The sequence below is a fragment of the Zootoca vivipara genome, chromosome 17 (assembly GCF_963506605.1).
Source record: "Zootoca vivipara chromosome 17, rZooViv1.1, whole genome shotgun sequence".
Lineage (NCBI taxonomy): Eukaryota > Metazoa > Chordata > Lepidosauria > Squamata > Lacertidae > Zootoca > Zootoca vivipara.
In genome coordinates, this window is record NC_083292.1 from 29,994,093 (window position 1) to 30,019,161 (window position 25,069).

The 25,069-nt window shown below is 48.4% G+C and overlaps 1 protein-coding gene across 1 annotated transcript; it reads right to left on the reverse strand.

The window, feature by feature from the left end:
- Positions 1-304: 304 nt before the first annotated feature.
- On the reverse strand, positions 305-24,763 carry ATL3 (atlastin GTPase 3). The gene is made up of 13 exons (XM_035097775.2): positions 24,687-24,763; positions 17,517-17,734; positions 16,301-16,444; positions 15,294-15,398; positions 13,964-14,014; positions 13,015-13,071; positions 11,496-11,588; positions 10,365-10,503; positions 8,921-9,048; positions 7,210-7,266; positions 5,826-5,897; positions 4,724-5,155; positions 305-3,486 (listed from the first exon to the last, which is right to left on the reverse strand). The coding sequence occupies exons 2-13, from the start codon at positions 17,721-17,723 to the stop codon at positions 3,391-3,393; spliced, it is 1,581 nt and encodes a 526-aa protein (XP_034953666.1). The 5' UTR covers positions 17,724-17,734; positions 24,687-24,763; the 3' UTR covers positions 305-3,390.
- Between the last annotated feature and the right edge of the window lie 306 nt (positions 24,764-25,069).

Consider the following 25,069-nt stretch of genomic DNA (forward strand, 5'->3'; position numbering starts at 1 on the left):
AGAAATCATGGGCATGTTTCCTGGGTGACTATGAAGACTGACCAGAGAATGTGCATATTGCCCAGAGAATGTTCAAAATACACTCAAAATGTGCACATTCTCTAAGGTTTGGTGCAGATTATGCACAATTCCCTTCCCATGGACAGATTACCATATGTACTGTACACTGTCCATGAGGCCTGGTGAATGTGCATAATGGCCAGTTGTTATGCACATCATCCATTCAACTCACATTAACGTGTGTGTGTGTGTGTGTGTGTGTGTGTACACATGGGGAGGGAGGAACAAACACACATCAATTCAATACAGTTTCAGTATCTTGGTCTTTATTTTTGCAGTTGCAAAGTGGAATGCAATTCTTTTTTTGCGCTTTATAAATATGATTTGGCATCTACACTCCCTCCCCCACAGCATTGGTCCCCGGCTGAAATTTCTAATATAATGACTAACAAGCTCACAGAGGCAGTTCTTAAGACGAGGAGGCAAGGAAGTGCTCTCAACGAGAGAAAGGAATGATCACGCAACCTGGCTGTACGAGCACGTAACATGGGCAGTTATCAACAAAATTATTTCTTGGGGCAGGGGAGTAGCAGGTCCCCGATTTGAACTTAACACTCCCCTCCCTTCTTTGTAGAACCTGTGTGTTCCAAAGGGAGCCGAAAAGAGCTTCTTCCTTTCCTAACCAATCTGAGCTGCAAGCCAATTTCAACTGGTACGCAGCAACACAGAGAGGGGCATCCCCTTCTATACGATACATCCAATACAGAGGGGGAAAGAGTATGCGAGGAGGGAGATTTAAATTCAGGGTGACACTACTCATTGCCTGGTTGCAGAAAGCAGAAAACAAGAGTCACACCGTCTTGTTCTGTGCTCCTGCATAACCCTTCGAAAAGACACAGGCACAAACAGGTAGCCCACACCCCATTTCTTCAAAAGGTTACAGCAATGAGGCCAAGAACGACTCGCGCATTCCTTCCCCACAACCAGGTTATCGTGCAAATGTGCCCCTATATGCAAGTGAGAAAGAGTTAAGTTACCTGTCGATGAGCAATAGAACAAGTGGAATGTTACAGCCAGCTGGAGCTCTAGCTAAAGTCGCCCAGATGACTTCACTGCCATCACAGCCTTGGAAAAATGTTTAATCTCCCGCCCTGTCTGTGCGCGCATACACACGCTGTAAACCGTTAACACGAAACGTGCCGTTGGGAAAGGGGCACCGTGAAAAGCTGTCCCACGGGTGTGGGGGGAACCCTTTGGCTTGTCAGATGTTGCTGAACTACAGCTCCCATCAGCCCCTGCAAGCACGGTCAATAGCCAGGGATGATGGGAGCACCAAAGTTTCCTGGTTTACCAAAAACACAAGCGAGCTGTGGAATGGAGAGGTCAGCGGGACCACCCCAACAAGCAGAGCAGAAATGAATATTAAACCGTGTGGTGCCGGTTTCCCCCTCCGCAATTCAGTGGGCCTGGAAGCTGTCAGTGTCTTGTGCTTTTTGATCAGAATACTATTCCAGCTGCAAAGAGGAAAGGGAACAGCAAAGCAGCAAAAGGCAAGGCCGAGAAGGGAGCCCCCATCCCTGGCCTTATAAAGCTATTAAAAACCTGTGCGGAAAGGAAGAAACCAGGAATGTGAGAAGAGGCAGGAGTAACTAAGAGCCTTGAGCAGAATAATAATTATTTTTTAGGGTGCGGCACAGGAATCAGGGAGAGAGACGTTGGAACCGAAACAAGAACCGGACCCCCTCTGACCTGACATTTTTGGCATCCCAGCAGTCTTGAACTTTCTAACGGTCACACAGTGGGGCAGCCGTTGTTTTGTGGGGAGAGAAGGTTAGTGGGGTTAAGGGCTTTGTTTTGAGCACTTGTGAAGAATGGGAGTCTGCTTCCTCTCCCACCCCCCAACCCCCCAAATAAGACTTTAAGACTGTGAGCCCGCTTGGCCAATACTCCTTTCCCCAGTCCAGGCGATGGATCTCCTAGGCCTGCTCCCAGCCTTCTTGGAATAAATTTCACCTGACTCACAGGTCAATATCCAGAGCAGACTTGCACAATCTGTGTCCAACCAAGCCTGACCCAGCCCACAAACTGGAGACTGCATCTTGACACACACACACACACACACACTTATTTTTTGAAGTGCCAAACAGGCAACCTGCCCCCCCCACCCAATAAGAGGCTGTCACACATGGCTGTTTGGCTTGATGGGTCGCAGGTTGCTGATCTAGGCACATTCCCAGATCGCTGCTGAGAGCAAGGGCAGCCAACAGGGTGCAGATATCACAGAAGTACGACCAGCATCAGCCCAAGGCAGCAAGAAAAATGGACAGGGATTATGGGAGTTGTAGTCCATCAACATCTGGCAGGCACCATTGGGGGCCATCCCCGGCTTCTACGGTACACAGAGAGTTGCAGCCTACTACTCCCACTCAAGAGTAGACCTGCTGAAATAAACGAGTTAGTCATATCTTGCGGGTCTATCCTGAGTAGGACTAGCATTGGATGCATCCCTCTGAACAGAGGATTCAGCATTGCCACGGATATTCGGCTGCGCACACAGCTGATTCGTTCCCGCAGAGACGCCTGCCTGGAGCCTGGCATAGGGACACACTCAGCCCTCACAATGCATCACGGCTGCGCGAGAGCAAAAGCTGCAGGTGAAAGCAGGATGGGGGCAAAAGGACAGGGACCGCAGTTTCAGCGCCTGCAGGATGCTAAATAAATCAGTTCTTCCCTGAAAGAAGCCTAGTGATACTGTTTTCTAAGGCAACGGGCAGGACGAAGTGAGGGGTCCCTTCGCTGCCACAGGCACTAGGGTGCTTGCTCAGCGTCGCAAAGGCACAAGTTGCTGCTTCGGATTGGGCCCTGGCACAGGCCACAAAATCCGCATCTTCCACTTTGGGGCAAAGGATCCCCCCAAAGGAGGAGCCCCGCCAGCAAGATGGCTGCAAAGAGCTGAAGCACTGGAGGTTTCGCTGCCGGTAGTGGTGGAGCTGGTTCTTTTGGGGAGGGAGATAACAGCTGCCTCCCATCCCCAAGAAGAATATGCAGAAAGAGATAAGAAGGGGGTAGTGGAAGGAACAAGATCAGCACCTGACGTCTGGGGGGGGGTGCCCCCCAAAAGCTCCCAGGCAAGGCACGAACTGGTACAGAACGTTAAAGCTGATTTTTCTTTTAAAGTGCACAAAAATTAAAAGGAAAGGGAGCAAGGGTAGCAGTTCCTTTTTTTAAAAAAAAGAAAGAAATATTAAATGTGAAGGGAGCAAATAATATCCGGAACCAGAGGCTGAGTTGCTCTCTAGAAGCCCTGCAAGCGATTCCTGGGTTTGCAGGCTGCAGCGAGACGGGTCGCTTCGGCCACGAGTTTGTAGCTTTCTCTTCCCTGCTAAGACCTCACTTGTTTTTCTTATTCTCGGGTCTCGGCCTAGAAGACGTTGGCGAGCTGCTTGCTTCCGCGACCTGAGTGGAGCTGCCTGTGCGGTTGGTGGCCTGGGGAGAGGGGAAGAGGCGGAGAATGGTTAGGTCATACGATCACGGGGTTGGATCACGGGGTTGGTCCTGCCCCATTCAATGCAGGAGTAACATTCAAAACACTGAATCGTTAAAAGACGTAACAGGTGGCATTCAGTCACACAAGCGCCTTCTGAGGAATTGAGATTCCTGCTCCTCCCTCCCCCATTTTTGTTCTTTTCACATTTATTCGAGGCCAGGGTCTACACATGAAGCAGGTGCTGCAAAAAACAGAACCGAGAGCAAGATCCCACTTTTGAACAGGTCTTTTCTTCCCCACCTCCCATCAGACGTCAAAGAAATTAACAACTATTCGACTTTTAGAAGACACCTGAAGGCAGCCCCATGTGGGGAAGTTTTTAATATTTGATGCTTTATTGTGTTTTCAATATTTTGTTGGGAACCGCCCAGAGTGGCTGTGGCAACCCAGTCCGATGGGCGACATATAAATAATGTTATTATGTTAGGACCGTAAGAACAGTCCTGCTGCATCAAGCCACTGGCTTATCCAGTCCATCATCCTGTTCGCACAGATACCTCTGGGAAGTTCACAAGCAGGAGACAGGCCTAACATGACTCTCCCTGCCTGTTGTTTCCCAGCAGCTGGGATCCAGAGCAGTGGCGTAAGGTGGATTGTCAGCGCCCAGGGACCGAAAGGTGGTCGTACAAGCCCAAGACCTCATCGCCCATCGAGCTGCAGCGGTCTGAGCCTGCGATGAGTGAGGCAGAGCGATGGGAGGGAGAAAAGAGGCCTGAAGTCACCTCATGAGGAGGGCAGACCTGAGGGCTGTGGCATCCTGTTTGCAAAGGAGGAGGCAGCTGCCAGAGCTTCTTGCCTCGGTAGATAGAAGCGGCAGCACCCTCCCCCTTAGCCAGCCTAGGGACGGGGCACACAAGGGCCTCCCTTTACCAGGCACAAGGAGGAGATGCCACTGCCCCAGCCCTGAAGGCCTGGCCCCGACGTGGCTTGGTGAGTGAGGGAGCCTGGTTGCGCCCCCTCACACCCTTTCCAAAATCTGCGCCCGGGGCCATGACCCCCCTGGACATCCCCATGCTACGCGTCTGATCCAGAGGCATATTGCCTCTGCTATCACACTGTTTCATTACGGTGGGTGTTTCTGGTGGTCCCTGCATGCCACGCAATACAGAATACGACAAATGGAAGCGCAGTTAATCCACAGTTAATCTACCTGGTGCTTTGTAGGCCGCCACTCACCCTTTCCAGCAGGAACTCGGCCGTAGTGTCAATGATGACGCCCAGCTCGCGGTACTGGCCTGAATAGCGGATGTAGCCCCAGGCCAGGAGGCAGAGGAGGAGGATCCCCACGAGAAAGGTGCAGAGCTGGGCAACAAAGCTGAGGCCGATATAGTTTGAGAAGTTGGAGCCCATGTAGAGGGAGATGATGAAGCTTATGATGGCGGCAGGCGTCCGGAACGTGTTGAAGATGTTCTTGCTCTGGTTGTGCTTGCAGAGGTCCTCGTAGATGGTGTTCATCTCCTTCACCAGCTCCTCCTCGTAGCGCTGGCTGAACTCCTTGCCCCCCATCTTTTTGATGGTCTGGAAGTGCTTCAAGGCCATGGCGCTCTGCACGCGGTGCTTCTCCTCCAGGAGGTCCGGCGCGACGTACGGCTTGTCCCCGCCACACAGCTGGGGGGCAGGACAGGGGATACAGGTGTTAAGACGGCCAACCTTCCAAAGCAGGCTAAGAACAACGCTGGCTAGTGCTCACACTGGGCGGAAGGCAAGGAGCCTGACAGTAGGTGGCGCCAGAACCAACGGCGGCCGGCATCAACTCACTCTACCATCTCGCCATCCTGTTTGCTGCTGAATTCTACAAGGGCATCGCTGAACTAAGGAGGAGAAAACTGAATGGGAACTGCCACATCCTGTACTGGTTGCAAGTAGGAAGGAAGGCAGGCAGAGTAGGTGGGTGGGGCCCAACCTCCACTGGCTATAAGCATCCTCTTTAGCTCAGTCCTAAGAAGCTGCCCCATCAGAGGTCAGACTACAGCTCAGAACTGGTGAGATAAAGGTTCAATGGGTGGAGAGTGTGTCATTGTGCCCTACCGTTTAGGGCGAGCTCAACTTGGGGAGGAATATCAAGACGTGAATGCCACTACCTTATAAACACATGCTGGTGCACTTGATGGGCTGTCTTGGTTGTACTTCTGTTCTTTGGGCCTGTTGGTCTCAACTGTTTCAATTGTTTCAGTTCAGAGCAATGTTTAAAGAAGAGCTTCTCTAACTGTTCTGTGCCATCACTTTAAAATGTGAATTTCTTGCTGTTTTATTGCCCCAACACCAACTCCCTTCTCACCTTCTCCATATTGGTGTAATACATGTCCTTGGCCGAAGCAACAGCAGCCAGGTTGTTGGCTTCAGCAGTAGCCTGAGAGCAAAGATCGTAAGATGAGCACAGGGATGTAATCAGTTCCACCGTCTGTGCCCCCCCCGCCCCCCCAACAAGGCACATTGCCCACTTCTGCAATCTTATGCCCTCCCCACAAACTGGGGTCCTTTCCATCCAGCTGCCAGAGTCACTTTGAGAGAACCAGGATTGGCTTGCTCAACTTCATCAATAAGACTACTTTGAGACAAGCATGTCTTTGCAATCATAAGGACCAGAAACTCCATTGCTTAAATATATTTGTAAAAAAGAGGGGTGAAGAAAAGCTGAGTTGTTGCAGGTAAGTGAGTTCTACGTTCCAGACTGCAAACTACCCACTTGACCATGTGCCCTGGCACCAGCGTCAGCCAGTGTTAAAAACTCAGATATATAAGCTGAGTGCCAAATGGCTCCTTAAAGCAAGGTTGCAGTCGCCAAAACAGAATGTTTAGTCACCATTTGGGGGCCAAACAGCTCAAAAGTCGTATTTTTCAATACAAATTTTGGTTCCTGAAATTCATTCCGATGGTGCAGAAAAAAATACCATGGACAGAATTCTACAGGATGTGTTGTCAGTGTGTGAAAACAGGCAAGATCCAAGGATCCCCAGGCATGCCTCCTAGCGCCTGGGCATCTTTAACTTGGTTGTAAGTGACCAATAGCCAGGTGCAAAACGCGTCTGACGAATTTCAAACACTGGAGCCAGCGAGTGCTGTGGGACAGTCAATTTAGCACCCATCACAAACAGGGAGGTGCTTAAGACCGCAGGGGGCATGCGATGTGGAGGGAGGCAGTGGAGAGCATGGCACCTGAGCTCCACGCAAAACCTTTGAGCAAGTTTCTCCCCTCGGCATGCTTCGTGTAGCTGCCTTCTACCCAGCTTGCCCCTCTGGATCTATCTAGCCCTGAAATAACATGGGAGACTGCCTTCTGCTGAGTGAGACTCACTGGGTCCATTTAGATTGCTAATGTCTAGCAGTGGCTCTCCAGGGTTTTAAAGAGGAAGCATTACTCCCACCTCTACCTGGGGATGCTGGGAATTGAACCCGGGACCTTCTGCATGCTGAGCATGTGCTCTCCCAGTGAGCAAGGGCCTTCCTCTTAAAAAGGAAGCAATGTGCCCTTCTTCCTGCAGATGCAATGGTCCACCTAGCTCAGCAATGTCTACACTTACTGGCAGCAGCTCTCCAGGGTTTCAGGCAGAGAGTCTCTCCCAGTCCTACCTGGAAATGCCACTGGGTGGGACCTTCTACCAAGCGATGGCAACTCCCCAAATAGGAACCTACTGTATCTTGCTACCCCAGGCAAAGCTCACCAGCAACATGGACTTGGGATGAGGCAGGTCCTCCCCCTGGTAGATCTTGATATAAGCCTGGAGGGAGGTAAGGTCAACAGTGTTCAGCTACAGTCATTTGCCAGTAACAAGAATACCAACACTAATTAGTTAACAAACAAACTGAGATCCAAAAGAACAGACTGAATCTTGAAGCTGGAATTACAGGAGGCTACTAAGGAGTCACAGGAGGGTGTTGGAATACCCGGTGCCAGTGAAACTGCTATCCAACAGAGAAGGAATGGCGTTTAATCTGTCTGAGTCACTTAAACAGAGGATATTTCTAAATGGAGCAGTTAATAGCTTTGTTGCTGGGACTATATTTCCCTCGAATCATCCTCCTTCAAATGGCCGGATCCTGTTTGGATGGTTGGGAATGGGTAGACAGTCTTCTGACCAAAGGCACTGAGAAAAAGAAACCTATCAGCCTTAGCAGTTACATTTGCGATACATCCTCTGAAAAGTTATTATAGCAGGGACTGGCAAATTTATTTTGTTCTTCCATTAGAATGTCTAGCAGGGGTCAACAAACTTTTTTAGCAGGGGACCAGTCCACTGTCCCTTAGACCTTGGGGGGGGGGGCTAGATTTTGAAAAAAAAATGAACGAATTCCTACGCCCCACAAATAACCCAGAGATGCATTTTAAATAAAAGGACACATTCTACTTGTTTAAAAACATGCTGATTCCTGGGCCGTCCACGGGCCGGATTTAAAAGGTGATTGGGCCACATCCAGCCCCGGGCCTTAGTTTGGGGACCCTGGTCTAGTAACAATTCAACACAGTAACTTAAGAATAAAACAAGAGAGTCTGATTCCTGGACCGTCCACGGGTTGGATTTAAAAGGTGATTGGGCCGCATCCAGCCCCCGGGCCTTAGTTTGGGGACCCTGGTCTAGTAACAATTCAACACAGTAACTTAAGAATAAAACAAGAGAGTCTTAGATGGTAAAAGTACTAGCTGCCAGAAACAAGCGACACCTACAACAAAATGTCGCATTGTGGAGTGATCCTGCTCAGTGAACTAGCCAGTCGTGCCCTCTCCCAGGATACTCAATTCCATTTTCCCCTCTGGTGGCTTTCTATTTCTTTCCATCAACAGGCAGTCAACATTCTATGCCCAAGGAGCATGCTCAGTCCTCACATCCAACTGCGGAGGCAGAGCATAGCCATCGTGGCTAGTAGCCATCGCTAGTCCTTTCTCTTCCTGAATTTGTCTCATCCTCTTCTAAAGCCGTCCAAGTTGGTGGCCATCACTGCCTCCTGTGGCAGGGAGTTCCACCGTTTAACTACGCACTGTGCGAAGAAGTCCTTTCATTTACCTGTCCTGAATTAACATTAACATTCAGCTCCATTGGATGCTCACAAATTCTAGCATTTAAATGTGCCGGGCATCATTTTGCAAACTTCTGACATGTTACCTCACACCTGCCTTTGCTCTAAACTAAAAAGTCCCAAACGCTGGAACCTTTCCTCATAGGGGAGTTGTTCCATTCTGGCTGCCCTTTTCTGAACCTTTTCCAACTCCTTTTTGAGGTGAGGCGACCAGAACCATACACAGAATTCCAAATGTGGCTGCACCACAGAGTTGGCTGGAGCTGATGGGAATTGGAGTCCCGCAACATCCAAAGGCACACGGGTTCCGCATCCCCTGCCTTAAAGGGGGGGGGGGAGAGAGAAAGAAACAAAGCATACCTTGAAGTACTCCAGCAAGCCCCGACAGGTCACTTTGGAACCGTTGATCTCCTTCTCCAAGAGCTGGCTGGAATCCAGCACAAATGGAATGAGTTTCTGCAGCTGTTCTTTAAACTCATCTGCAATGTCTGCGGGGGAAAATATAGACAGGGGGTAGGAGAGAATCGAAGGAAACTGCTCTCATTGGTGGATGGCTGGAATTCTGTGATTCCACATAAAAACACACCAAATACAACACTAGGTACACAAAAGGCAGCTGAGCACATAAACTTTCTTTTTTTTTTTAAAAAAAAGTGACAATTCTAGTCCTCATGACGGCAAAGCTATTCTTTTTCTCTCGACTCCCCAATAATTTTTATTGGTTTTCATGTAAATACCAGAACAACTACAGTAACCTGTCCAGAGTAGCACACTCTTATTAAGTTTCATATACAGCACACAGTACACAATCAATACATTTATTAATGCATTATCAGTTCAAGAGTCCTCTCCACAGAGATTCTGATAGCAAAGCTATTCTTGAAAATTTGTGTTCAAAGCCAGGGAAGCAGCTGAATTGGAAAGCAATACTTGACTTTGACCTTCCCATTCACAATTATTTCAGATAAATATACTGGGTTTTTAAAACAAAACAAAATCAAGTACATGAGGCAAAAAGATCAACAAGATAAAAACCTAAAATGACAACCAATTGCAAGAAAAATGAAGTTCTTTAAAAATGAAAGCAGAATAGATAATCAAATCAGAATCCTCCAAAAAAAAAACAGTTAAACAAAATCAAGCACATTTCTCTCAGGAGGTTGTCTAAATACAGACCAGGAGACTTTTTCCTCCCAGGTACCCCTGTGCCTTATCTCAGATAGTGGAAGGACCTGAACCTTGAAAGCAGGACCTCCGAGATGTTCATATGGGCAAAAACAATTCTGGAGATATTCCGGCCCTAAACGCTTTAGGGCTTTTAAAGGTCAAAGCGAGTGTCTTGAACTGAGCCCCAAAGCAAACTAGTGGAAGTCAAATCAATTATGCAAAGTAAGGAAGCGTGCAAAATCAGTTATGCAAATTTGAGAGAGCAAGTCAATTGGCATACAGGCCACAGAATTTCAACAGCCTTGTTGGAAAGTTATATATAATATTCCCCTCCACAAAAGCACATACAAGCACTCCCTTGGGTACCTCTGAAACATTGCATCACACCAAACCATGGTTAAGGAAGCTTAGCCATTGGTTTGTGGGACAACATAAGGGCTAGTCACATCAAACCATGGTTTGGTGGTACATGAACAGATCCTTCATATCCCTCGGGCTCGTGCACAACAATGCCCGCCCACCAGATCACAGTTTTGCCTTTTCACCTGCTGCTTCCATGCCCTGCAAACCAGGAACAAAGCAGAGTTTCTAATCCTGGCTTGCTGAGTTTGCCATTGGACAAACACGGGGCCCATACCTTTCAGACGCCCATCAAAATTCGGACTGGTGGCCACTTTGAGGCCTGGATGCGGCAGGAGGAAACAGTTGACCTTGGTGAAGCAGGAGTGGATGTGTTTCCGGACATGCTGGATCTCCTCGTGCTGGTGAGATTTCACCTGGTGGAGGGAAGGACCATAAGTCATCTCACTCTTTTCTTTTTAAAAAAATGATGAGAGAATACACAAAAAGAATTTCAAGTTAAGAACAATGTTAATTTCCAAATTGGAGGAAATATAAATGGACAAATTTAAGAAGGATGCTTGCATGTTGCAACGTGGTAGTAGCCTTGAGTTTGTCAACTTTCATCTATGTATATAAAAATGTAAAAACGGCATGTGGGTGTGTTTCCACTTTTCACCGAAACCGCTTGACCGATAGCGTTCAAATTTGCACACAACGTCCCATGCTGCCGTGAGATAAATCTCATAAAGTTTGCTAAGACAGATGTCACACCTACGCCATGTAAAAACCCCGTGTTACAGAACACACATCTCACCCAAAAGTGCATGCTGGGGAAAGAACCAGGTTGAAAACCAGCGCCCTCTAGCAGCGGCTACACTGGTACTACACCTATAAAACCTTCCCTCTCAACAGCACCTCAGCTGCTGTTTACGTACTAGGCCGAAGCCTTTACAGACTAGGCCGAATGGAGGTACTGACTCGCCTGGGTGGGGGTTGGGGGAGGAGGGGACGGGATAGGTCAGGACACGGTGAGGCCAGTCACAGGGATGACCTGGGGGTGGGGGGAAGAGGGGGTGTGATACGTCATGGGATGGGACAGATTGGGGGGAATCACAGGGAAAAGCCGGGGTGGGGGGAGGAGGGGGCGGGATACATCATGGGTCGGGACAGGTTGGGGGAAATCAGAAGGAAAAGCTGGGGTGGGGGGAGGAGGGGGCGTGATACGTCATGGATCAACACAGGGTGGTGGCAGTCACAGGATTAGCCACGACAACGCGTGGCAGGGCCAGCTAGTTTAAAATAAAAACCCAACAAAGGTTCTAGTCCTGTAGTTATTTTTCCTAATAAATCCATGCCATGACGACCTCCTCTCCGCCAGGTCTCCTCAAAGGGGTTCAGTTGCTTTTGGGTTTGTTTGCTTGTTTACCTCCAAACGCTTGTCTAAGAAACGCATACCGCCTTCCAGGCCGTAGTGGTACTCATATGGGAAGCTCCAGTCACGGACCAGGAAGATCAGGGTCTGGATGGGGTGAGAGAAGCGGCAGGCCTGAGAAGGGTCCTCAAAAATAGATCTTCTGAGAAAGTTTGGCTCAGTTCTAGCAGACAGGGAGGCAGGTGTGGCTGGAAGAGCCCCTTGAGAACCCAACCCAGTAAACCAGGGGTGGGGACACTGTCCATCCTATAGTCCAGCATCCTGCTTCATGCAATGAACAGCCAGATGCCCCAATGAGAAGCTCATGGAGGACACGAGAGAAACAGATCTCCCTCCATGAGAACAAGCTCTGCTTCCCCTGCATGAAATGGGAAGCCCCCCCCCCGACTGGCAGGGGTTTTATTTGGGGGGGGGTATATTCTGCAACATATCATTGACGCAATGATAGTGCTTTCATGATGGGTGTTATACTGGGCCGTCCACGCATTGTTCCATTTTAATAGATGTTCAGCGAGGCTTCCCCAGTGTTACCGCTGTCTGGAGGGAGGCACTCTTTGCACGTAACCACCCATAGCTGCCAAGTTTTCCCTTTTCTCACGAGGAAGCCTATTCAGCATAAGGGAATTTCCCTTTAAAAAAGGGATAACTTGGCAGCTATGAACTCCTCGACACCATCAGAAGCCCAAATCATCATGAATGTGCAACAGAAAGGATGCCTGGAGAGGCCAAGTGACATTATCTTTATTGAGCATTCCTTCTGATTTGTTTAGGGGGGTTGGCAGTTTAACAAGGAGCATTCATCCTGGTTTGGCTGTCTACATGCCTTGCAGTGCAATGAAGGTGGGTAAAAGAACAACCACCACCCACCCTGGGACATTTGTGGTATTAAAAGTTACAGGAAAGTAGTAGGGCAGGCACCAATGGGAAAGGAAGCAATACGTCCACCTAGATTTTTTTGCAAATACAAAGGATTGAAAGCGGGACCGCATCTAACTGCCCCAATACCATCATGAACCAAAGTGATCATGATTGCGCCATAAAAAGGATATTTGGAGGGGACCGGAAATATGTCAGGCAAGTGAGAGTAACTCAATGTATACAAACAGAAAATCCAATTTCACCACTCAGTTCAGTTCTACAAAACTGATCCACCTCTTATTGCACTCCACTGATCCTTGCAAGCAGCTCAGAGCATCGCCCTTTCACCGACCCAAGCCCTGGAAAAAAATCCTCAGAAGAACCTGTGAGGTAGGTTAGGCTGAAGGACTGAGTGCTCCAAGGTCGCCCAATAAGCTTTGTCGTTGAGCAGGGATTTGAAAAAACCACCCCTCTGCCCATTTCTCCCCACTGACCCCACTGAAATCTGCATCAAGCTTCCGTACAGTGGAGTAACAAATCTGCAGACTGTGCAAATCTGGGGTGTGCATGGACTGCGGGAAGTGAGGGTCCACCGGCCAATACTGTATGTGTGTCTCCCACCTCCTGGCCTAGCCCCATCTGTTCACATACATACCTGGAATGGCTTGAGGAAGCTCTCATCCATGGCCAGGCGTCCATACTCTGTAAAGAGCTACAAAAGGAAATTAAAAATATGCTGAATTTTGTTTAAAGATCTAAAGCAGCGGTTCTCAAAAAAAAAATTACCTGGGACACACTCTCAGAAAAAGAAATTGCTTGCACCACACCAAATTTTCTACTGTTAAGAAATGCATTGGAAAACAAAGAGAAACAATGCAATATCACTTGATGCTCTTGCTCTCATTTTGCAAATATATCCACATTCTGCAAATAAATAAGAATTATTTTGATACAGTACTATCCTATCCTACACTGGGACTATACCATACTACACTACACTGAAATGTTAAGTGTTTCTTTGATGGTCCTTGAACCTTCCTGCCACGCTTGCCATTCTCTCCTGCCACACTTTGAGAACCCCTGATAAGGGAATGGCAGTAACAGGTGTGCCCCCAACTCCAGGTCTCTCATGGCTTGAGCTCAGAAAGTATAAAGAACACAGAAAGAGATCTGCTGGATCAGACCAGCATCCTGGTCCTACAGTGGCCTACCAGATTATCATCACAGTAACCTGCAAGCCGGACTAGAGCTTGTTCTACTTGTAAACCACTTAGAAGCCTAGAGCTGTTCGGCAGTGGAATTTGCTGCCAAGGAGTGTGGTGGAGTCTCCTTCTTTGGAGGTCTTTAAGCAGAGGCTTGACAGGCATATGTCAAGAATGCTTTGATGGTATTTCCTGCTTGGCAGGGGGTTGGACTGGATGGCCCTTGTGGTCTCTTCCAACTCTATGATTCTGTGATTCTATCCTGGCATCACGTAGTAAGTATAAATAAACAGGAATTATAGCAACCACCACCAGCACAACAACTGCATCCCCTTTTGTGTTCTGCACAGCACCATGAGCATTGCAAGGGGAAATGTTTTTCTTATTTTACTTATCACCTACCTGTAGCTGCTGCAGATCATCTTCCTGGATGTTCTGAGACAAGTTGTAGATCTAAAAAGGGGGAAAGGGACAGCTGCAATGGTGAAAAAAATCCAGAAGGGCAGCCGCCTTAGCCTGCTGCAACAAAGACTCTTACGGCTCATTAAAGATTGCCTTAACTGATTTAATCTGGCAGAAGGTCCCAGCCTCACTCCCTGGCATCTCCAGGTGGGGCTGGAAGAGACAGCCGCTTCCCAGTCAGTGGAGGCAACACTCAGCCAATGGCCTCGCTCAATATAAGGTGGACCAATGGCCTCACTCAGCATAAGGCAGCTCCCGACATTCCTAGATGCTTTCACTTAGATTAGTCCAGGGCTTCCCAAACTACAACTCCTATCATCTCTGACCGCTGGTCCTGGTACCTAGAGATGATGGGTGTTGTAGTCTAAAAACAGCTGAAGACCCAAGTTTGGGAAACCTTGGACTAGCCTTTCTTCAGGGCCCAGGGATGAATAGGGAAACAACAGGAGAAAATTCCACCGAATTTTTAGATCTTGTTCTGTTTTGCCAGCTTTCACTTTCTGGGACGGGATTTAAATATACTGTCACAGTGGCCGGAGTGGACTACTGCAGAGTAACGACGCTACGCAGCTCTGCATTTTATTCTTTTATTGGTGCTGCGTATTTACAGTGCTCAAGTCATTGCTATTTACACGGAGTGATGTTGTCAGTCGGTTTCAGAACCTCCTAATGGCTTTTGGCGCGTCTTTCTCCAACACAAAAGCTTTGGCAGACCCATCCTCTTTCCCCTCCTCTTTCTGCGTAATTCCGGAGTTGGGGGGATGGGTCTCCCGCCCTTATTCGCCCCTTCCTGTCCCACCTGGGACCCTGGCTCCTCTACCTTGCCTGAGCCTCGGACACGACTTCCTGCTTCCCCACTGGAATCGGAACTCTCTCTGCTTCCCCCTGTGCTCGGGGATTGGCTTGAACTTAGGAGGGGAGGGACTTCGCGATATCCCCTGTCCCTCACATATACATAATTAAATATAACCCTCTCGGGTCTCCAATAGGCTCCCCAAGCTCAGGCTCCTGATTGGATGGGTGAATATATATATATATTTATTTATTTATTTACTTACACACTCACATGCATACACACACACACACTTCCAAGGCCAGGAGAGGCCTAGCGACACAGACTGCCTTCCCAGAAACAACCCGGCTTTCGTGTCTTGATTGTAGCCGCCTTCCCCTCCAATCGATGAGGAGGCGTGAGTCCCATCACACGCCCATGGCAAAAGCCCATGCCACACCTTATTCAAACGACAACCAAAAAACAGGGGACACTCACCTGAACAGAACTCGTCATGGTGCTGAGAGCAAAGATGGTGGCACAGTCCTTGACTGTTGACTGGCTGTCAAAAGCTCCCTGGGTGTCCATCAGCACGACCGCCACCTGGAAGCACAGGTGAGAGCATTAGGCTCCAGTGCTCCTTCCACCCCCCAGTTTCCCACTCTCCCCACCCCCTGGCATTCTGTGGTCTCTGAACATACTCAGTCCTTGCTGGATTATTATTAATTTTTTAAGGGTTGGGGTGGCTGGGGAAGCAGTGTGGCCTGGGGAAGAGTCCAGAGGACATGATAGCAAGGAATGGAGGGTGTCATGAAATAGGCACAGAGTCAGAGGCTGCAGGGGTACTAGATGGGGAGCTGGGTCTGGGCTCAGAGCTGGCTGTGGAAGTTAGGGAGAGCATGGGGTCTCAAGTGATGGGGCAAGAGCTTGCAGAGAAACTTCCCAGACCATTAGGGCCTTTAAGGCACTGCTCATGCTGCACAGAAAAAAACCTTTTTGGTCCTGAAATTCTGATGGTGGAGATAAAATATAACTGATAGAATTCTACAGGATGGGGTATTATTGTGTGAAAACAGTCTGGCTAATTTCTACAACTGCTAAGAGCCTGGACCCTCTCATCAACACCTTCTCCTGAGCCAGAAAAAAAGCCAGACGTTTCCCAACAGTCCTGCAGTGTCAGAAGTGTACCAGGAGAGAGGAGATGGCATGAAGGAGGACCACAGGGTTGGCCCTTTAAGGTTCTGACGGTCTCCCAAGGGGGTGGAGCTTGGAGGAAGCAGTCTGCAGGAGGGCCAGAAAGTTGCTCCCTTGGAGCTGTCCATGGTCCAGAAACCTTTGACCCGCCGTGCCTTTCACCATGGGTTCTGGCAACAGACCAGAACACAGCAGAGGACCACATTTGACCCTCAGTCCTGAGGTTTCCTACTGTGGCCATGGAGGGGTGAAGAAATGTTTTCGCTTTCCATTTTAATCAAATTCCAACTCCTTCACAACGGCCCCCATACCTTCTTTCCACTTGGTTTCTCCACAATGAAAACTTCGCTCCAGATTTGGATGCCTGTGGTGTCCGGGTCAGATCCACCACGCCAGGAAAAGCCTGTCAGGGGTTCATCCGTGTCGCCCAGCCAATTGATGCTGCCCCCTTCTTTCTACAGAACAACAGGGAAACAGCACAAATAAGGAAACTGCCTAGTACAACAAGAATGAGCCATCAGGCTCCCACGTGCCCCCCTGTAAGAGAATAGCAGCTCCTGCTTCCAGTTTTGACAAAGGCTTCCAGTCCTATTACAAACCTGCAAAACTGTGGCTGATTCTATCTCTAGCTAAATAAAACAAACTGGAATCAAAACATGGTCTGATCTCATGATGCAAAAAAGCCCAAACAAAACCTGATTGCAGGGATCCACCAAAAGTTGGGGGACTGAAGATGAACAGAATGTAGGCTCTTTGCAAATACTGCACAGTCAAACCTCGGTTTAAGTACGCTTCGGTTTGAGTACTTTCAGTTTAAGTACTCCGCGGACCCGTTTGGAACAGATTAATCCACTTTCCATTACTTTCAATGGGAAAGTTTGCTTCAGGTTAAGTACGCTTCAGGTTAAGTACAGACTTCCAGAACCAATCGTGTACTTAAACCAAGGTACCACTGTAGGAGCTCTGTGTCTATTTTGTTTTACTTGTGAAAATTCTCTCTTAAGCATGAGGTACATTGTTTTAAAAAATAATGCTTATTTGTTTATTTATTTAAAAAATTATATACCACTATTCATTTTTTAAAGAAAAAAATCAAGTGTACAACAATTGTACATAAAATCACGCAATAAAAATCATATCGAAAGTTAAAATCAGAAATCAGCTAATTATTGCAGAAAGATGCATTCTTAATTGCCTGCATAAGCCTGAGGGAATAGGAAAGTTTTCAGCAGGCATTTAAAAGTTGGCACAGAAGGCACCTGCTGAATCTCTACTGGCAGAGTATTCCACAGGGTTGAGCCGCTGACACTAAAGACTTGATTCCTTGTTAAATGACCCTTGTCAATTTGGAGAACAGTCAGCAACACTCCTGTAAATGATCTCAAGGACTGAGATGGGCTGTTAAGGGTTCATTCAGGTGTTCCCTGAGGTTCCCTGGCCCTAGGTCGTTCTGGGCTTTGTAAATTAATAAAGGATCTTTAACAATAGCAACAGACAACGAACCAGCGAACAGGGGGATGGGCTCACCTGTGTGTACATATAACGCAGCAGAAAGTCCAAGAGGAAGGATTTGCCTTTGCGGAAGGCACCGGCCACAGACACCACCACCACATCAAGGTCCCGGATAGCATCAGTCAAGAGAACACGGCTCAGCGCCTTCTCATCCAGCTCAAAGGAGTGTTTGTCTTTATGCACCAGCACAATCTGCACTGGGCCAGGCTTCACTCCCCCCATGGCATCCCCAGCTGCACAAAGGAGAGAAAGGGGGCTGGGTATCAATACACAACAACAACAACAACAACAACCAGGCTAGCAAGGCCTGCCCACCCCATACATTTAAAGCATGTTTATAGTACTTTCAACAGTCATGGCTTCCCCCAAAGAATCCTAGGAACTGTAGTTTATCCCTCATCAAGCTACAATTCCCAGCACCCATAACAAACCACAGTTCCCAAGATTCCATGCGCTTTAAATGTATATTAAATACATTTCAAACATATTAAACGTATATAAACACACAACTCTTTGGATATGCCAAGATTAGCATGTCAGCAGTTTCTAGTGCTTTTTTTACCTTTGCATGTAAATAAGGTAAAATGATTTGTGCTGTTGAATTGTCACGTCTTAGGACATTAACAGGTACGTATTTCAGCAGTAACAGCTTCCAAGGAAAGCTTTGAATGGATATAGCATTTAAACCACATGAAGTGCACATTGATTCCCCCACCCACAAAAATCTAGTTATTTGAGCTCAAGTAATTTTTGTCCCTGGGATAATGAGAATCACGCAGGAGTAAAATTAAACCAAGCATACTCTTTTTAGTTTTGTTAAGCTGAAGATCAGACCTAACATATTTGGCTGAGGTTGGATGGCCCTCTGTACCGGATGCTTTAGTTGAGATTCCTGGGTTCCAGGGGGTTGGACTACTAGATGACCCTTGGGTCCCTTCCAGTTCTACAATTCTTTGATTCTAAGACCTCAATCAGTCTAGGGCAGGGGTGAAAAACATGTGGCCCTCCAGATGTTGATGGACTCCAATGGGCCTGGGCGATGTATCAACACATCGTCCAGGACCAGTTTGAGGGCCAGATCACAATGGCGTTTGGACGTATATCACAGGTGGGGCTTGTCAGTCAGCTGGCATCTTAACTTCCTTCTCTGGCCAAGCAAGCAGGCCGCCTCCTTTCTCCCTTCGCTGGGTGCTGGCAGCGGAGGGAGTGGTGGTGGTAGCTTCCTCCTGGTGCCTCACAGGGCCGGGGCTGGTGCTCCATCCTGACTATGGTGTATCACCTTATTGAGATGTTTAGCTGGTGATAGATCACGAAAACCTGATATCGCCCAGCCCTAGACTCCAACTCCCATGAGCCCCAGCCAGCATGGCCAATGGTCAGGGATGATGGGAGCTGTAGTCCATCAACAAGTGGGAGGAGACACATAAGTTTCTCACTCCAGTCCTGGATCGATTAAGATTCAAACACACACACACACACACACACACACAGAGAGAGAGAGAGACCACCTCACAGAGTTGTTGTGAAGATAAAAGGGGGGGGGGAGAGCCATCTAGGCCACCTTGAGCTCCTCACAGGAAAGGTGGGATTTAAACGTCAAAATAAATAAAATAATATATGCACAGATACAGAGAGAGATTAGCCCGTGTGTATATATGTATGTGTGATTTCTGCCTTGGTATTAAGTGGCACAGATGGAATACTCTTGCCAGGGCTACTGAAATTCTGGCACGCTAGAAACCCCACACACCGGATGCCCCACAGATCGACCTGCCTTATTATCGCAGCAAACAGGAGCCCCACTCGTTGGCTTCTCACCATCCATGTGCACGGATCCAAACCGATCCAGGAGAGGCACTTCCTGAGGCGAGGGTTCACACCTCCATGGCTCTCGCCGGCCGGGACCACTCACTGCCCCGCGAGGCCGGGTCAGAGGAGCCCACCTGTGCAGGCAGACTGTGCGAGGTATTATGGGCCGCCTGGGGGTGGCATCCAGCCAACTGGGGCAGCTCCTCGAGGGCCGCAGCTTCCGTTGCAAGCCTGGCTTCTTCTTCTTCCGGGCTTTCATGAGCTTTCAAACCAGTGAGGGCAGGAGGAGGCTAAAAGGAAGCAGGGCTTCTAGAGGACAAAATCCATCCTCTCTGGCCCAAGGAGAACATAACAATCCGGTCTCCACGGCAACAGCAGCCAAAGGGCTCACTAGGCCGAGTTCCAAGGAGGGACCATTATTTCACTCAGGTTTCTCTCCTTTCTAACCCTCCTTTCCCCCTCCTCAGGAGGGGTCTGGAGGGCCACATGGGCAACTGAACCTGAGGTTCCCCACAATGAAACACTTTTGCTACGCAAAAAGAACCCTTTTTCTTTCTCCCCTGAACTCAGCAGTTTGCAAGCTGTCGAGTTAGGACCACACCAGCCTCCTCTCTGATCTTCTTATCTGCCTGGTTGGAAAATAGGCCAATTAAATTAACATCACCTTTGAAACCTCTGTTTTCCTGCCCAAGTAATTCAATGGGCCACCTGCTCTTAGCACTGCAACAGCACAGGCTAGGAGGAAATTAAACACAAGGAAATTTTTATTTTCTACCCAGCCAACATCAAGGAGGAAAATATTACGGCAGCAAACGGCATTAAGGTAAATAAAATGGCATTCATAAAGCAAATTAAAAATACACCACCAGTCAGTATTTTGGCTTAGAGAATCATAGAATTATAGAGCTGGAAGGGGTCCCAAGGGGCTTCTATTCCACCCCCAGCTGTGCAGGAATTACAGCTCAAGAATCCGTGACAGGTGGCCATCCAACCTCTCTTTAAAAACCTCCAATGAAGGAGAGTCCACTACCTTCCAAGAGACTTGGTTCCACTGTCAAACAGCTCTTGTTGTCAGAACCTTCTTGCTAATGTTTAGTTAGAATCTCCTTTCTTGCAATTTGAATCTATTGCTTTGGGTCCTACACCCCGAAGCAGCAGAAAACATGCTTGCTCCATCATCCATGTGGCAGCTCTTCAGGTATCATATCACCTCTCAGTCTTCTCACGCAGCATGGAGTGGTACTGTAAGTTCCCTAGATCTGGATCCTGCACCTTTCTTGATGCAGCCTAGAATTGCATTAGCTTACTTTGCTGCTGCATCACACTGTTGACTCATGCTAAGCTTGTGGTCTACCCTACATGATTTTCACACGTATTGCTGGCAAGCCAAGTGTCCCCCATCCTATATTTGTGCATCTGATCATCCCTGCTTAAATGCAGAGCTTTACATTTGTCCCTTTTGAAATTCATTTGGTTAATTCTGGCTTAGTTCCCCAAACTGTTAAAGCCATCCTGATTCCATCTTCTGAGGTTAATTTGTTATAACGCTTATGCGAGTTTTAATGTTTGTTTTTGTAAAACACTTTTGGCATCTTTTGAAAATGGATGAATATATGTAATTAATAATAATAATAACAACAATAATACAACTATTGTTCCACACCCACCCACCCGCTTATTAAGCTTATTTCCAGATCTAAGCTGCCAACCCCAGATAATCAGAAGCAGCATAATGCAGAAATTGTTGTTAGGCCTTCCCCGTAGGTGCTGCTGCCTAGAGCAGCTGTGTGGAAGGACTGGGCACTGTTGCAGCTGCTAGCAGGTAAGAAAGGTTGCTCAAGAACAGCAGAGATAAAGCTAATACAGTGGTACCTCTAGTTACGAACTTAATTTGTTCCGGAGTGTATTGTGTAGTAGTTACCAGAACATCAGACAAGAACTGGGGGAACCCAAGTTCAAATCTGCACCATTAGACTTCATTCACTGCAACATTTCAAGGTTATGGGTCCAAACATATTGGCTATGTCTGCTTGACAATTTTCAGGGCAGCTAGAGAGTAGGGGGAAGAAGAATCCAGTTAAAATGTCTCCTGGAAAGATTGCTGCTGCTAAAATACCTTCGTCAGAGGTGCCCTAAGCTACAGTTCGGAAGAGGGTTTTCCACACTCCTCTGAAACTTAAAACTTCCGTGAAAGGAAAAAGGCAACACTGAACACACCCAGTGGGGGGGGGGAATACAATTCACTCACATACCATGAGCTCTGCCAGCTAGCCGCTGCCTGCAGTGAGTCAGAAACCTCAACCGCTCCCTCGAAATCTCGGCCTGTTTTGCATTTAGCAGAAGAAGTTGCCACTTGTCTGGAAGGGAAGCCTCTCCACCATCTCCTCTGCTCCATGAAGCAGAGGCCTACACAAGTGCTACCTCTCCACAACCCATCACATCTTCTGTGGCCTCCCAGCACCTCAATAAAGCAGAACCCCCGTTTCTGCAAACTCAACTCATAAGCAAAGCATTAAGGCAACAACCATTTCGCTCGCCTCTCCACTCCCACAACTGGCATTTACAGATATGCTGCCTCTAAACAGGGAGGTTCCATTTAGCCATCACAGGTAATAGCCCTCAACAAACCTCTCCTCCTCTATGGAAGGACCACAGCTCAGTGGTACAGCATCTCCCTTGCATGCAGAAAGTGCCAGGTTCAAACCCAGGTAGCTGAGGTAATGTCCTCGCCCTACCTGAAACCCTGGGGAGTTGTTGCCAGTCAGTGTAGACAATACTGAGCTACAGGGACAAATATCCTGGGCTCAGGATATGGCAGCTTCCCATGTTCCACGTCGTTGTGCAAACCCCTATTTTGATATCATCGGAGCTCGCAGAACCGCCAGCTAGCTACGCCTCGTGGCAGCAAACGCCTTTATTCAATTACTGTCACTGCTCGTTAAAAGATATTGTGCCTTTCAGTGGCGTAACAGCACCTGAGGCAACTTGGAACTGGTGAAAGAGCTTCAGAAGCGTTCAGGCTGCAGCAAAACAAAGTCCTATGTGGCAAGCAGATGCTTCTCAGGAACCCACAAGTGAGAAAGCAACTCTCCCCAATCTGAGCAACCGGTATTCAATGGCACTGTGCTTCTGATTCTGGTAGCAGTGTGCATCCATAATTGGTCTTATGCTTAAAACAACAGGAGGTAGAGATGGTCACCAGCTTGGAGGGCTTTAAAAGGGGATTAGACAAATTCATGGAGAGGAGGACCACATGTGTCATCCGCTCCCGCCCCTTTGAATGCAGGAATCTTTTTGCCCAACATGGGGCTTGAACCCATGATTAAAAGTCTCATGCTTTTCCAACTAAGCTATCCCAGCAGTATCGATGGCTACTACCCACAAAGGCTATGTTCTATGCCTCTGAATGCCTGTTGCTGGGAATCACAGGCGGGCAGAGAGTGGCTGTGCTCATGTCCTGCTTGTGAGCATCCCACGTCCATCTGGTCAGCTACTGTGGGTTTAATAGGCCATTGGCCTGATCCAGCAGCCTCTTCTTATGTCCTTACAACACATAAAAATATAGTAAGCCAATACAACCGCATAATAAACATTGTATGTGAGTGAGCATAACCAAATGTTTAAAAAGGCGCATAGGAAGCTATCTTACGCCAAGTTAGACCATTGGTCCATCTAGCTCAGGACTGTCTGCACTGACCAGCAGCAGCTCTCCTGGGTTTCAGGCAGGGGTCTCCCCCAGCCCTACCTAGAGATGCCACTGGGGATTGATCCTAAGGCATTCTGCATGGAAAGTGTGTGTTCTACCACTGAGCTGCAGCCCTTCCACTGAGGCTTGTTGAAACAAAAGTTTTAAACTGGGGCTGAAACGCCATCAGGGAAGGAGCTCAGCAAATACCCAGTTCCAGCTTTTGGGGCATCGCTGTGGGGAAAGCACTCTCCCACTTACCCACCAACCAAACTTCCGTCCCTGGCAGTGGGAAGCAGAGAAGATCCTCCCCATGTGGGCCTGCTTGAATGGAAAGGCTTAAGCAAGATAATGTAACCCTTCCAGTATCTGAAGCAGTTTAAGACTCGTGTGCTTTGTGCATGAAGAAGTTGCCATTGCAGCAACCTTCTTCAGGAGTCCGCTGAAAGGTAAAATTGCCACACCACCTAGATCAGTGATCTCGCCCAACATGGCAGCAGCGTGAAGCAGCGAACAATTGAGAAATATGCTGAAATACCGGTACTGGTCGGGGAATTTGCCTGCCAAATACTGTTGAACCTGGAAGAGGGGCTTGTCCAAGCGCAACTTCCGTACATTGCATGCGTGTTTGAGGCGGATGCTAAACACGGGTGATTTAATGAAGGAAGACAAGGAAATAGCCTTGAAAATAAGATCCTCCTTTCCATACTCCATCTCGGTTGAGCTCCCACAGCAGAAATCCTGCTCACACTTTTCTTAGAAGTGAGTCCGACTGAAAACAGTGGTGCCTAACTTCAGAAACATGTGTGGTTAAAAGTTCAAAATAAAGAATTGTGCAAGGCTCACTACCTTCAGGTTGTGCATGGAGGGAGAAGAGAGGAAGAATTGTGTCTAGACGCTGCATTCTTATGAAGGTGCTTCTATACGTTTTATACCATCCCTACAGGGGCAACCCAGACTACCCCATTCCAATGGGGTGTTTGCATTCTCCCCATATAAACTTCAATCCATGGGGCAGTGTGGCTCTCTAGATTTTGTTGTACTTCAACACCCATCATCCTTGGTGACCATGCTGCCTGGGGCTGACAGGAGTCCAACAGCAACAGGAATCATAGAATTGTAGAGTTGGAAGGGACCGCAAGGCTCATCTAGCCCAACCCCCTGCAATGCAGGAATCTCGAACCCACGACCCTGAGATGAAGAGTCACATGCTCTACCAAACAAGCTTCCATGCCCCAGTCCCCCAACTTGGCCTCCAGAGGCATTCTGGCTCTGCCACAGAGTTTGCGTCTAGTACTACAACTCCCATTATCCATGAGTATTTATCACACTTGCTGTGGCGGATGGAAGGTGTAGTCCGATCTTGAGAGTTGTAGTCCGATCTTGAGAGCATCAGGTTGGGGAAGGAAAGTAAGTTTCCACTGTCCTTGGAAAGGGAGGGGGACTCCATGCATTTCCCCCACAAATGGTCCCTGCCACTATATGGGGCTCTTTGCATTCTGCTCCAGAGGCACCTCATCCCTATAGGGGACCCAGGCTCCCCCTCCCCATCTTGGGGGCGGTGTTCATGCAGTTTCTCCACAGAGGCCTTATTTTCCATAGGGAGGGGGGATATTAACACACACACACACACACACACCCGCAAAAAAAGTCGGTTGATTCAAATCCGAATAAGAAAAGAGGGCCCTTACCGCCCGCCGCCAGCTTGACTCTGTTCGCAGCTACCGCCGCCGAAGGAATGACACGAAGCCACCTCCTTCCCGCCCTCCTTCCCGCCCCATCTCGGAGTAGGCAAGAGGCGGGGTCGCCGCCAGGCATGAAGCGGGGAGAGGAGGAGGGCAAGGAGCCTTGGGGAAGGGTGCATGCTGGGAATTGGAGTCCCTGCAGCCGCCGTCTCTCGCCCAAGGAACTGGGAAAGGAGAACCCAAGGGAACTACAACTCCCAAGAGACCAAGGGGTGGAGAATCACGGAAAGGACGCGCTCTCTCGCTCTCTCTTTCCCTCCCTCCAAGGGAGTATCTTGGGAGAAGCAGTTAGACGGAAGAGGTCGGGCTTCTTTCAGAGTCGCCAGGGA